Source organism: Trichoplusia ni, chromosome 2, assembly GCF_003590095.1.
Source record: "Trichoplusia ni isolate ovarian cell line Hi5 chromosome 2, tn1, whole genome shotgun sequence".
In the NCBI taxonomy this organism is placed as follows: domain Eukaryota; kingdom Metazoa; phylum Arthropoda; class Insecta; order Lepidoptera; family Noctuidae; genus Trichoplusia; species Trichoplusia ni.
Genome location: NC_039479.1, coordinates 10,139,602 through 10,154,839, shown reverse-complemented (window position 1 = coordinate 10,154,839; position 15,238 = coordinate 10,139,602). Strand labels below are relative to the sequence as shown.

Sequence of the window (15,238 nt, the reverse complement as noted above, 5' to 3'; positions counted from 1 at the left end):
ACGATTATAAAGATATTTTTAATCTTTTCTTTCTTATTTTGAAAAAAAAAAACTTGTTTTACTGTCACTGTTCATAAGGATGTAGTGTGAGTATCTCGAATTGTATAGCCATGAGACAGACACACACTTAAATCTTTGCTATCGATTCCCGTTTTACCCTTCCATTAAAGAACCCTAAAAAGCGCAGGAATTATCTTTATTCTTAATAAAGTTTCGAAGTTTAATTTTCAACAATACGTTGTAGCAATGCCTCAAGAACACTAGGAGGACATCCTAATTTGAATAAACGAGCCTGTTTCAACAGAAAAGGACCGTTTCTGCCTAGATCACATAAATATTGGTTTAGTCTAGAAACCTCTCGAAACTATCCTAAAGAAAAGTACAAAGAACTGATTTTTTTTGCTAACGTAAGTATATTGATTCGTTTTGCTATTGTTACGGAACAAAATACTTTTTTCTCTCTTTTTCGATTTCCAGATTAAAAATATAGATTTATTTAATAGAGATTTCGACATCCTCACACAATAAAGGATTTACTTATGTGTTGTTTCTGAACATAGGTGTTAACTTGAACATTAAGACATACATTTCAGTGACCTATACATTTATTGCAAATAATTATGAATACAGTAGATAGGCAACGCTTTTTAATTCTTCTTTATTAAATAACGTGATCATTTAAAATGTTTGATCTACTGATGGCCAAGTTCGTCTCACACATTTAAGAAACTTTGTTACATTCATTATGCCTAACATTTAAAATAAAGAGAAGAAAGCGACATCTGTAATATTCAACGGGTAGCCGGATGGTGGAGGTCACCACGCCTAACCTACTGTGTCCAAACCCCGGTCGCGGTTTCCACCCTTGCGTAGGGCAAGCATTTGAGTTATCCACGAATACTTGTTCTGAGTCTTGAATAAGTGACTTGAATGTCTGTGAAACTCCCTTAATAATTTAATTCCTTAGTGCGGGAGTAGGAAAATATTTAAAACTCTGTATTAAATCCGCTGTCTGTTGTTGATCAGGCTTGAACACAAAATACATATATCGCAGGTAATCGATAAAACCAATCACAAATCACCAGGAATAAGTTACCTAAAGGTAAATTGTTACAGTGTAACCAGACTGGTCACATTGTATACCAGTGTAAACTTTACGGCTTCTGTGCATCAATAATGACTGCACCTCGCTTCTGGCTTTTAGCGATAATTCTGTTGGCAGTAAACGTCACCGCCGATCTAGTAAATTACAAAACGATTAGAAGGTAAATAGGAAGCAGGTTGTACTATGTAGCAAATGTGTGTGACACGTGTTGACTTTCATTACTTAAGTACTACTGTTCTTATTTGTTTTGTTGTTTTTATGCATTGTGTCTTTTGAGACAAATCCATACTAATATTTAAAGCTGAAGAGTTTGTTTGTTTGTTTGAACGCGCTAATCTCAGGAACTACTGGTCCAAATTGAAAAATTCTTTTTGTGTTGAATAGACCATTCATCGAGGAAGGCTTTAGGCTATAAACCATCGCTGCGACTAATGGGAGCGAAGATAGAATGGAAAATATGAAAAAAACAGGGCAGGTATAAATCATAACTTATATCTTCTACCCACGGGGACGAAGACGCGGGCAACAGCTAGTAACGTATATTTTTAGTAACAAAGCCTTTATAAATGTTTATTTGTTTTTAAGCGCGCTGTTTCGCTTTTTAATTGTACTTTATAACATCTATTGAGTACGAGCGTAGTGTATGGAAGGGATATAGTAAACGATGGCAGCGCACGGTGTGGCAGAATTGTGTAACAAAAGGGGTTAGTGAAACTTGTCAAACGCTGTTTTGAAAATGGGTCATTATTCTTGTTGTGTTATAAACTGCAAAAATACCAGTGGAAATAGTCAGTGTAAATTCTATATTTTTCCAAAAGCAGCCTGGAAAATAGATCAAAGAATTAAATGGATAGCTGCAGTTAAAAGGAAAAAGTAAGTGATGTTGGACATAACCTTAAATACAATTGCCTACAATATTAATTTAAATAATGTTATAGGATATTTACTAATTATGGTATTATTATTTGTTGTATAGTGATGATGGATCGCCATGGCATCCAAAACCCGACGACAAAATATGCAGTGATCATTTCATAGGAGGCAAAAAATCAGACGCGCAAGCAAGTCCAAGCTATGTGCCCATGATACTACCCAAAGTATATCGGAAGAGGAAGGTTAACGAGCCACATGTACAAGCTAGATATACACGCCTGATTAAACGAAGAACCACAAAAGCTGCAGCAGATATCTTGGAAGTCTCGGATACCACAACAAATGAAATAATAATGGAAATAGGAAATCAAACTCAACCTCGTCTGGTGAATCAAGGATGTCAAGTTAATATCTTTTCTGAAATCAATTTATGGGAAACAACCTTTATTTGCAATAGTTTTATTTACACTGATCACTGTGATGCTGAAATTCAAGTAGATATTGCAACAACTACAAAAATTGTAACAACAACTAATCCCAGAAAAAAAGATAAAAGCTGTTGCACCAACAAAAAATCATTTCAAGACCAGTCTTCTGAAACTACAAGCCGAGAATTTGCTGGTATCTCATCAATAAAAAATGACTATGAACTGCTAGATCTTGCTGGCGTGTCATTCAATAATTTCGATTTTTTACTAACCAAATTAACTGTGACTAAATGTACAGTTTCAATGAAAGACCGGCTTCTAATATTTTTAATGAAAATGAAAACTGGCTTAACATTTTCAGCTTTGAGTGTGTTATTTGGTAAACACAGAACAACTATCTCACGAATTTTTCATTCAATCTTAAAAAATTTAGCTTCTGCATCTGCTAATTTGGTATTTTGGCCTACTAGGGCTGCAGTACAGGGAACAATGCCAGAATGTTTCAGTCCAGATTACACCAATACAAGAGTAATTATTGACTGCACCGAATTCAGAATAGAAGTACCATCAGCAGTGGATGATCGTGTTGCTTGTTACTCCCATTACAAAAAAAGTTTCACTGCAAAAGTTCTTATAGGGGCTGGAAACTTATTTCATGTTTTACACTCTCAAAACCAGTTTTTATAATCACATCCATGTTCTCCTTAATTGTTTTTAACATATATCTATAAAAACACTATTTATTGTCTTTCTATATATTTACTTTATTTATTTTAGAACAATAAACATTATGCACTTGTCATTCACTGTTTGACATACTCCCCTTTTGTTGCGTTTACATGGTGGCGCTGGTGTCGTGCACGTTCCGTATAGGCTGAAGGTAAAGATTATAAAGCCAAATAATACAGACTATTTTTTTTTAATAATTTTTTGGCTCATTAAAGATCGTATGGACGTATCTAACTAATTGCTCAAAAAGCTACTGCATATTGAGTTTCTTTCATACAAAGTCCTCGTATAATTCAGTATTCTGTTTTATGAATGCGGGGCGATTAATTGGTACTCGATAAATCCTCGTCAGTGGAAATACACCATAAAGTATTAAATCAGCGTAAACCGATCCAAGTATAAAGCTTCTATGATGATTTAAGTAGGTAACCGCCTTATTAAGGTAGGTCGCTACAGTCGTAAGCTAAATATCATCTGAAATTGTTATCTCAGAAAAAAGTAAAAAGTATTTTTGATTCTCACTGAGAACCCAACCTGCAAACCTATCTGACCTCCTTAAACCTGGCAACCCGACACCCCTTAGCAAGACTGGTTGCCAGACTTCCTGTCTGGCAATCAGTCTAAAAACTGTCCGGGATGTATGAATAAAAACCGGGACCAAGAATTTAACGTGCCTTCCGAAACACGAAGGAATTCGTTGTGACAAAGATGGTCACCTATCTACAGACCGGCCTTGTCATGCATAGCTTAACCAGTGATCGATCAACTTATACAGTTATGACTTAGCTACGAGTTCCTTGTAACTTAAATATACCAAGCTGTATAGTATTTTTACAGTTCCGTTTTTCCTTAACCTCGAAATTAATGTGATAAACGATACAATTATAATTATTGATTCTAGACACTGCAGTGTAATCGAGGATGATGAGATTCTGCTTAATAGCGGTTTGCACTTGAGATTGCCTATTAAGTAATTTCAGTAATTAGTCTAACAGAGAGATTAATTACGGTATTGGCATACTGGCAATTTGCTTTCGAGTCTGACTCGTATTTACGTTTAGTATTTAGTAAGCCTTTGCCCAGCAGTGGGATCTAGGACAGGCTTTATTAAGAAGTCATTTTGTCAGTCAGTATTATTATAATTTAAAAATCTAAAAAACACCCCATTTTAAAGTTCACCCCTTTCAAATTTTATAAAAATCAGTCCAGCCGTTTTTATAGTTGTAAATTACAATATCATCGGATTTGAAGTTACCCAAGCCTGCAGCAAAAATCCATCCGAACCGACAAACTTACAAGAAAAGTGAGTGTATAAAAACGTAGGAAAATCGTGCAATTTTGCTATTTAATATGGTTTTATTGAGATACGCAAATCGCAAACGCTTATATTATTTTGACTGCATCATAATTCTGGACATTTTATTTTCGCCTTTATTTTCTTATTGGATCAAGCTTTCTCCTCCGACCTCATTGATCTTATGTCTTACGTCACATAACCCCGTTATCCGATCTCATACACTCGGCTTCAGGGATTAATTAATTTACTAGATAGGCTATTATCGATAACGATGCAGACAAACCTTGGTACCTTCTGGAAAGTGAGTGTCAAGGCAAATAATTATTTATTGGTGAGCTGACAAAGGCGGTGACGGTTACATTTCGAAATGAAATAAATCTAATTGTTTCTTACAAAAATTTTAAAATGAATTTAAAGCTCTGATAGTCTAGTGGTCTGATACCTGGGAACTCAAGGCGAACCTATTAACATTGCATCTAGAATAGGAAACCAAAGTAATCGTCCCTTTTGATTTGCCGTGGTGCTTTAAAAAATCTACTTAAACAGAAACAAAATTTAATTATCAATTCATAACTAAAATTCAATCATTCCTTCCGTAAAATGACAAGGTCATAGACAGTTCATCGACCGAACATGAAAAGCAAGAAATTATTAAATTTTCAGAATATTTTCAAAGGGTTAATGAACTGACTTTCCTTTTCTTTGATTTGAAGGACTGAAACAAATTTACGGAAGACTTCGTTTGGATATTTTATTGCCTCCTTGATATTTTCCTCAGATGTGACTTATAACAGCGACTCTCCAAAAGTTATTTCTCATACCAAAATTCGCCTGTAATTTGTAGATACCCGAATTTGAGGATATTTTATACCTCAAAAAAATTGTGACTATTTGAAGGTATAGTTACTTTAGGCTTCGCCTATCAAAACAAACTTTCAAAAAAGTTAAGTGCAACAACCACTAAAAGTAGTTAGTAGTAAAAAAAAATTCAACTTACTCTACCATTGGCCCGAGGCCCTGGGATCAAAATCATTACGTATTTTCTATTGTATACGCTGCTAGGAAGTCATAACTCATAACTCCAAGCTATTAAAATTTTGCAAGCTTAAGTATAAAATGTGGAAGCCTCGGAAGTAAAATGCGAGGGATTGGACAGAAACCGCAGTTGACCACGACTGTTTCTCGGGTCGAAGGGCAGCCTCAAATGTATAATTCATGCAGTTCCTTCAAAGAACTTTATTTTATTACAAATTCCTTTTAGCATAGGCCCAAAAGCTACGGTTTTTTTTTAATAAAATTGAGATACCACAAATGATTTTCGATGCTTCGTATCAACATTATTATTATATCAAAGTGACTGACAGTCGAGTGAGTCGAGGATCGTTTCGCCAAGTAACGACTGTATGCAACGTTCCACGGGTTCGATCCCCGCGTAGCATATGTGCGTATGATGATTGCTTGCTCAGACTCTGGGTTTGTTTATGTTTATGTGACTTGTTTGTGTAATCAGCCACCACATAAAGATTACTAAGAGCAGGTATTTAAAAAAAGCAAGAGTTTTTAAAAATAGTGATGGTGATCACTCAATCACTGTATGAACGGATCACTCATCATAAAGTTGGTGCTAACATAAAAAACAGTATCAAACTTAGATTTCAAAAGGAAAAAAATAAAAATTAGATAAAGTAATACATAGTTGAAACATAATTCATACCTAACCATTACATAATCATTGACCCCCAATTAAGTGAAGGATTAAAATCTTGTCTGAAAACCCTACCAACACCTCTCAAAGTATTTCTTTTTACAAATGTGCAAGAGGGACGTCGCTCTATACCGTAGATTGCCATCTCGCTTCTACCTCGGCTACAGTTTATTGCAACAGATATTAGTCAACCTTTTTACTAGATTTTTATCAACGAGTGCTACTTGAAGATTAGTTTAAGATATTGACGAAAGATTTGACACTTGGAAACACTTGTTTATCTCGAGTCACTCAGCTGCAAGATTAGAAGATTACATCTCAAGGACTCATCAATATGTACATTCGTTAAGAGGCATCGATGTAATATTATATTTTCGTATAATTTTTTTTTCACTAAATTTTGTAGCCTCTTAATGCGACGCGCCGTTCGAGAAATTATAAAAACAAATAACTTATTGTCCTTGAACTAAAAGGTGTTTTGAATCAATTTTTATGCAAAAAACTGTTCCAAAAATGGATGCATTGTTATGAAACTGTCATTTATTATATCTTGTCCATAAAACTCATTATACTTCACCTTGGCCGCGTGACTTTATTACTTTTATGGTTCTCAATTTTAATAAAGAGTATTTTATTTTTCATCAAGTTTGTTTTTGGTCATATTATTATCACCAAACGCAAGGCATTTTTCGTATTTACCTACACTCAAATCTATAGTTTCCGTTATAAAAGACAACACTATAGAGTCTATAGATCTTAAAGTAGGGTCAAACATTTTCGTACCGGGGACTTCCTCTCACTAAATGATGAAAATTGATTAAAAGGGAAATCCCTAACTTTTTGTGGAGCACCTACAAGTTCGGTAGAAAATCAATTGACCGGGTTCTTTGCACTCTAATTTTATACCTGAGGGTTAGTAACCGCAGAAAATAAATGAATTTTCATCTAAGCAATATATTCCTGTGGGTTTATAATAAGTTAACATGCAAATTCAAAGATTTCCTAGAATAACATTTGTCTTTCTATTTCAATATTTCTTTTTACCGTTTTATGTTTTCAATAAGAACAATAAGCCACAAATTCTATTTCAAGAATATTGGTTTAGGTTTGGAGCGAGAAAGTATGGAAAAATACCATTATTGAGTCGCGAAGACCCTTGTCTTAGTAGTAGTAGTGATAGCTATTCTATAGAAAATTAAAATATTTACATATATTTTGTAGATTTCAAAAAAATATCTTTACAGCACGAATGACATGGTATTCATTGGCAGGGAGAAAGAAAACCATCTCTAGCATCGGTGTTGCCTTCACTGGCAAATCCAATGTCATAGCTATAATTTTGTGAGCCTTTTTCAAACTATGAGGTTAGCTTCCAATCTAACCTAGTACAGCAAAGTACAAGCGTTTATCAAGGAGCGACCGCCTGTCTGACCTCAACCCAGTTACCTGGGCAACGTGTTATCCCATCAGACTAGGGGTCAGATTTTCCAGTTTCTATCAACCCGTAACGACTGCTTAAGATATCTGGCGATATATATATCTGTAACAGGTGAGACCCACAATTTAACTTGTATTCCGAAACACGGAAGAACTTGATATGACATAGATGGTACCCATCCAACCATCGGTCGGTCAACTTGTGCAATTTCAGCTAAACCACACAATTTTGAATGCTGTCAATAACCTATTTTGTGTAAATTTCGTTTGGAAGACATATCGTTTATGCTGCTACAAGCTATGTGCCTTATACCGCAAGCCTAATCAACAGTGGAACAGTATAAAAATACATCAAAATAAATGATTATTGTTAGGAATGCGTAAGTTATTTCAGACATGTTTCACGGCGTATCGGATCTATTTGTTAGCTGATAGTTACGGGCGCACGTGGACGCCAACAGATGACTTTTATATAAAGGTAGTTTAGCAAAAAGTCTATATATTATTATTTTGAATAATGATAAAAATGTCCTTTAAAACAACTAGTAATCTGTTAACATTTCTCCGTTTGAGTAACTTGAATTAAGGTACAGCGAGCATTCTGCCATAACGGCTTGGTACGGGTATATTTGGACGACTGCAATTTTAATTTATTCACAAAGATACCACCAAAATAAAATATTGTCCCTAAAATAATTTAAAACACTAAAAACTCTCCATCACAATTAAATACGTGACTTTGACTACTACGGACATTATCAACTGTTACCAAATAATTTGTTATTTTCTATACCACGTACTTACCACTGTAAGCTATTAAACGTGAACATTTTGTACACGCGGCCAGTCATGATAAGTGGCTCCCGTTTTGCTTATAAAATTTGTCGGGCGATCCCGATTAATACGTGAGAGTTAAGCGTTCTCAAATAACTATAATTATGAGTCCGTTTCATAAAAGTTATTAGAATAAAATGTTCCTGTGGTTTTACTCTATATTAGTGAAAGTAGACTTTTTTTGTTACCATCCCTGATTTTCTGATACATAAATACAGAAATTACGAAACGAAAACAAGTTTATGTTTAAAAACCTTTCGAGAAAATTGCAAGATATATTTTTGTCTCGATACATTAATTTATCGATCTTAAAACTCCCAAAACCACACTATACAATTAGTTTTGCATCATTCTCTAGCCCACATATCGATGACCCCTAATACGCGTGTTAATGAGGAATAAACCGCGTGGGATGCACAAACAATTCGGTGAAGGCCAAAAAAATACAGCATGTTTTTATAACGCGGATCACTTTTTTTTTTTATTTATTCAGAATGTTTTGTTTCTGATGTATTGTTGAATAGTAAACAATATATAGGTAATAAAGTTTTGGAAGTTGTTATAGATTACCAGCTAAATTATTTTTAATTGATGAGTGGGAGAATCTGGGTAAAATTCATTTATTATTGTATTTCAGCCTGAGTGCACTGTTTCAGCTAACTGTGTATTCACTCGTAATAATTAAGTAATTATTGAAATTCAAAACATCATTAAAAAAACTTGCCTACCAGAATTTTTATTAAAATAATCAGGTATTTTTGACGCAAGGCACAGCACGAGCAAACAGCGTAACAAGTTATAAATTTAATAATTTTCTCTCAATCTGTAGATAAGCCGTGAAATTAATTCATTAAGAAATCACAAAACTAGCCATCCAAATCTTTCCAAATTGAGAATACTATTGTGAAAAAGAGATGCCACACTACACCTTATAGAGCACTGTCTCGCTTCTGTAACTATCACTTTGCTACTTAAGTTTTGATATCACCTGTATTTGACAAGGTCGCGTTTCCTCACTGCAACGAATGTACTTCTCGATGAAATCTCTGACAATAGGAGGAAATGTGCCATGAGATCGAGGTCAAAGAACCTCCATGGCTTTCCGCTATGAACTCATTATAGGTTTCCATTAATGTTTTGAACTAAAAACCGGTGAATGCAAGTCAGATTTGCGCGCGAATGATATGAAAATGATGAAAAAAATGCTTTTTCTATGAGAGCCTTTTAATTTTTCTTTTGTTGAGTATGTGTAAACGGAATCCTAGAATCAATTCTGGATAGGTTTTCTAGACGTCAATTCAGAAAGACGTCGGGTATCGAATTAATTATATTTAAATAATAAACTACACGAAAGCATGTGTGTGTGTATGTTTAAGACCTCTTAATTCTCAAATGGCTACTTTGAAACAAGTTGATTTTTTTTTATAAACTGCGCCGACACTGAGGAATTTAATTCATTGTGTAGCTTGGGATTTCACAAACTTTCAAGTCATACACTAAGACACCCAAACTCAGGCAAAGCATTCGTAGATCGCACAAATGCTTATCCTACATCTTACACGGCGAACTTAGTGTAGTGACCTATTCTCGACTATCAGTCAAGACAGACTTTATTTATTGTGAGATTTTGAGAAATCCCAGTATTTTAATTAGTTAAAGGTAATTTGATGTACATTTGTTTCAGTACTTTAATTCTGAGTACGGTATTCACACTAACAAAAAACAAGTGTTTTTCAAACAAAAATATTTCAAAGTTATGCGGATAAAAACATCAACTGTTGTAGATATAATTAAATATACTCAAACCAAATTAAAATTCCGAAACGAATAATAGCAATAGCTGTTTTTACACTAAGATCAAAAAAGAACTAAAATCTGTACCTACATTTATTTTAACGTAGAGTATAATTTTGAATAAATTAAAATCATCTTTATATCAAAGGGAGTAAGTTTATTTTCGCTTGATATTAAAATACGGTCAGCTGTACATAACGATAGCAATAATTCCTTATCATTAAAGGCAAGTACGTTTATAACAGGCAAACTTAGAGGCATTGCTGAGAGGTGGCACTCTACCACCGGTAAAGTTGGATCGGTGTAATTGTAAAAGCAGGATGGCGTACTTCATATTGTAGAGCGCCTTCTCCCTTCCTCAACAAGAGTCTCACTCTAAGAGATCGTGTTCCCCCTCAGAGTAATTAAACAGATATTGATGTTATAATCACCGTTTTTATGGAAGTTATAGCTATAAATAAACCTATTTATATCTACAAAAAGCAATCAAAGATTTTGATTGAAAGTCGAGTTTTTTTTATTAATTCAAATGTCTGGCAAGGTGTCTGGTTTTTCTCTTGCACATAATGGTTTTAATTTAATTTTGGAATTTTATTAAATTGTGGAGATAATTTATAATTGCGGTGAATTACGAGTTGAACTCGCTACGCAAGTAGGTACTAATAGTAAGTACGCTTAAAGAATATGTTTTTTCAACGGAATTTAATCACCCATCATATTTACGACCTTAACAGTAGTACCTAAGTATTGGGGTTCCGTGTTTACTGTTATCCATATGTTTACACTATCGCAGAATATAATTAGTTACAAGCCCAACACGAGGAGAATTTTCAAAGCGGAACTTAATGCACCGGCCATTATTATGACTTCATTTAATAAATATATAATTATAAATACATCAATAACAAACATTATAAATACATAGTTGTGTTATTCTGACAGTTCGTATGATGTTACAATATGGTAAAACCGCTGAATTTATATTCATAAAAATTATTTAAAAGTTATATCTTAAAAATAGAGATTGTTACTTTCGAATTTTCCCGCTCGATACGACCAGCTAAAAATAAATACTAGTGAGCCAAACTTGTCGATTTTTATGGGATGAAATGACAGCTATATCACATTGAATAAAAAAACAATCTACAAAATCGGGTTATCCAGTTCGAAGTTATAGGCTAACAAACATACAAAAATGAATTGAAAACTTCCTCTTTATTGAAGTTGAAAACACCATTTTTTTCTAGAAATTAATAATATCTAAAAGACATCTTTGAAATTAAATCTCAAGTGTCATTCGCTTTACTAATAAAAAAATATTATGTACACTAATTAAGAAAGGCATCAGTACCGGGAATCGAACGTATGAGTTTCCTTCGCAGTCCCACGGCTATAACACAGAGTTATCACTACTTTTATAAAGTCAAAGGTACCTTTAACGATAGGCCGTCAGAGCCATCTGGACAATGATAAACATTGGGAGGTTAAAAGCCCTTAATCATAGTAACGCAGTCAATAACGTTATCCTTAAGAAAATGTGTTTCAGTATTTTCAGGATACCCTCACAATCTTTTGGACCCCTATAAATTGTCGTAACTATAACAAAATAAATTTATGGAGGTCGATGGTGAAATATTATGATCGTAGTGACCTAGAGCAATGACTTGAAGGTGGATCTTTGTATGTATGCGGGTTCAATCCAAGTTAAGCAATTTTTCAGTACTGTAACTTATTTAACATTTTTTTGTTGTTCTTCTAGAATTTTAAAAAAATAACTGTAATATTTTGTGCGTCTAACACATTCATAATTCCATATTTAAATAAGCTTGTTCTCTTTTAATGTCGAATGTTGGTGGCTACAAATATTAGGATGTACAAATATATGTAACTAGACCACAAAACCATTTTCGTGAGCAATTTGTTTTCTATTGATTTTACACACTGCACCTCTGTTCATCCTTCAACAACATAGGCGTGATGGTTACACATAAAGCTATAAAATAAGACAGATATCAAGCCAGTTTCGTCACTCACTATCTTACGGTTCACAAGAGCAATACGAACTCAGTCAATGAATGAAGACAACCAAGGGTTACCACTTCAGGCCATATATTATGTACTGCACTGAGAAAGACAACCAAGAGCCACATCCTTATGGCGTGGTTGAGACAAATACGAATAGAATCGATAAAGTAGCTTCGGGATCTGTCTTGATAAGGGTAGGCATGTATAAATCAGGGATCATAAGGATATCTCGTAGTATTTTCAAATTTGTCTCGGAAAAAGATTCGAAATGACTTTGGATTTCTCATATGTGTTGTTAAGCGGTATAGGGATGGATTCTTATTTGAATATCTTATAGTTTGATTACTGCTGAAAGTCCAGAGTCCATATTTGTTTGTGCCTTATCACAAGTTTTTGTTGAAAGGTCAATTGACTTGGCTCGCTGATGCTGAGACGAACGATGCTTAGCTTGCTAAGCGTCTTGTAATAAATATCTAGCAGAGCTCTAATCGAAGCATAAAATTAATCCCTAAGGCAGGAAATAGGTATTGTGAAGGTAATAGAAACTGTAAAATAATTTCTATACATCCCGGTAAGCATCGGAAACTAGGTATTAACGGTTATGCAAATCGGATTCTTAAATAATTTAAATGAGCCTAACTTAAAAATTTTTAAATTATAATATAACTCCTAAAAGTAAAAGATTGGACTACCAACACTAAAGGTTCCAAAAAAATATGGGTCTGTGGATCATACATTTCCAAAAAAATGGGTCACCCAAAAAAATTAGTTATGAACAAGCGATGCCTCTTAACACATTATTGTAACGGTAACAAAAATACATTATTTGTAAAAATATAAACTGTCTAGCTGTAACGGTTCATGGAAATAGTGCAACCAGTTGATAGACAGCCAGACAGACAGTGTAGCCTCGGTAATAGGATTCCGTTTTACTTACGGAATTCTAAAAATAAGGACCTACGGCAACTTGAAAAAGAGGTTCATGATCTTATGCCCAGTAAGTAGTATTTTTCTCATCTTTCACACCAGCAGCAAAGATTGTATTATGAGTACTAGACAATCGCTAATTACATCGCACTAACGTAATATATCGTTATCATACTTATATACCTATAAGAAACATACTTATTATACATAGATAATTACACTCAAACCCAAAACGAATGATCATGCTCATTACTGAAACATTTGTCCTGGTTAGGAATCGAACCAACGACCTCTGGTATAGAAGTCAGGATCACTAACCATTGGTCAGTCAAAATGCCGGCTGGACAGTGAATTAAAATGTATGTTTATAATATACATTTGAAGTTCTTAAGATCGCAAATATGCCTGTTTAGTTAAGGAAAATTCAATAAAATTTAATTCAGTAAAGAATTTACGCCTCATCGACACAACACAGAAAAATCGTGATCGCGATAAACTAATCATGTAAATAATAAATTGATTTTATTGAACAATTTTTGTTGCATTGTAGAAAATTAAGGCGTATTTCAATCTGGTTTTCGCTCATTATTATTATTTAAGAAACACAGACTAATTATTCAGGACGAGTTGATTATAGTACATAAGAAAATAGTAGGACGAGCATACCATATTTTTAAATGAGTCTTTTCGCAAAAAAGGTTTTGCTTATCACACAAATTCATAACCACATTCACAGTATAGTGTGGGACTCTTAGGAGAAATTATCGGATTCTAAAACGTATTAACGTAAGCCGTAATACTTGACAATTAATAAAAACACTGTTTGTTTATCTTAACGAAAAAATGAAGGCAAATTAAAGAATAAAATACGAGTACATCATTTTAACCGGACGCCTTATTGTTACGAGCTTTAATGCTTATTAGATTATACTTCGATTGAATTATGAAGAGAAATGTCAATAAATAGAACATTTACCAAGAAGTACACAATTAATTATTCATGTGGGTAGGAGCTAATTTTATAGTTTGCGGTAGTTCTAGTATATTTAATGTTTAACAACAGTAATTGTTGTTATAAATTCACAAGCCTTAACTACACGAAATAATACCATGAAAATAATTTGAATTTATCCACTGATTGTTAAATATGTAAATGATTGATTTATTAAACCAATTCTAAATGAAATAAAAACAAAAAGATTTTAGTTTAAAATTCTTGGATAACAGTTCTGCAGTCATTCGATTATAATTAAAAATAAACATTACAAAAAAGTTAATTGTTTACTAATTTAAATAAAAAAAAATACGTAGGCAAAATACATTCAATAAAAAAGTAATAAAAAAATCAGAAACAAACCTTTAGAAAACGAAGCACTGAACAAAAAAACACAGCCTAATAATCACATTGGTTGAAAAGAAAAATAAATGAGTAAATAAACACTATGTAAGTACTGCACGGCACTCGAATTATGACTGCCGGTGCGCCCGCGCACGATCCGACAATTTGTCACAAATCATTATCACAACACAACCTACTTTGTGACCTCCAATAGCGTCACTCAGGTATTGACATATCCGCTTGCATTTTTCTAATATCCTCTTCATAACTGTATTGACAACAATTAAACAAAAGGATGGTACGAAAATCAACGGAAAGGGTATTTCAAATTATTTATTAGAAGAATTCAAATTTTCTATTAAAAGAGGTATGTTTATACAAAAAGAAAAGACTTCTTCATTTAATTTTGATGCGACCTTGAAGAGCATAAAACGATAATAAAAACGCCCTTGACCATGAAGTTCAATAAATAGGTTGTTCCCTTTTTAATCTGTAAATCATCTCGATAGCAGGCTGGCGTTAACTTTTTAAATGCCAATAGCCGATGCAAGCGACCTTGAAAAGAGATTGCTCACTACTCTGAGAACAATTCTGATGTCCTTTACTTTAAAAGCAAATAAAAATGAACTAAGTAGGTATATAAATTAATTACTAGGTTTAATTTGCGGATAATAGTAAGATGTATTTTTTAATTTTATTGCATTCAAAAACTGTCCGTATTAATTGCGACTTAAAGTACTATTTT

General features: G+C 33.5%; 2 protein-coding genes across 2 annotated transcripts in view; one reads left to right on the top strand and one right to left on the bottom strand.

Annotated features, from left to right (window-relative positions):
* Positions 1–14,710, bottom strand: part of LOC113506931 (proton-coupled amino acid transporter-like protein pathetic) — a 36,449-nt gene extending 21,739 nt beyond the window's left edge. The window contains exon 1 of the mRNA XM_026889778.1: positions 14,512–14,710. The gene's annotated coding sequence lies outside the window, so the exon portion shown is untranslated. The remainder of the gene's footprint in view (positions 1–14,511) is intronic.
* LOC113506943 lies at positions 1,728–3,275 on the top strand. Its single transcript, XM_026889787.1, has 2 exons — positions 1,728–1,978; positions 2,082–3,275. Exons 1-2 carry the CDS (start codon positions 1,842–1,844, stop codon positions 3,091–3,093), a joined length of 1,149 nt encoding a protein of 382 aa, XP_026745588.1. The 5' UTR covers positions 1,728–1,841; the 3' UTR covers positions 3,094–3,275.
* Positions 14,711–15,238: the final 528 nt, after the last annotated feature.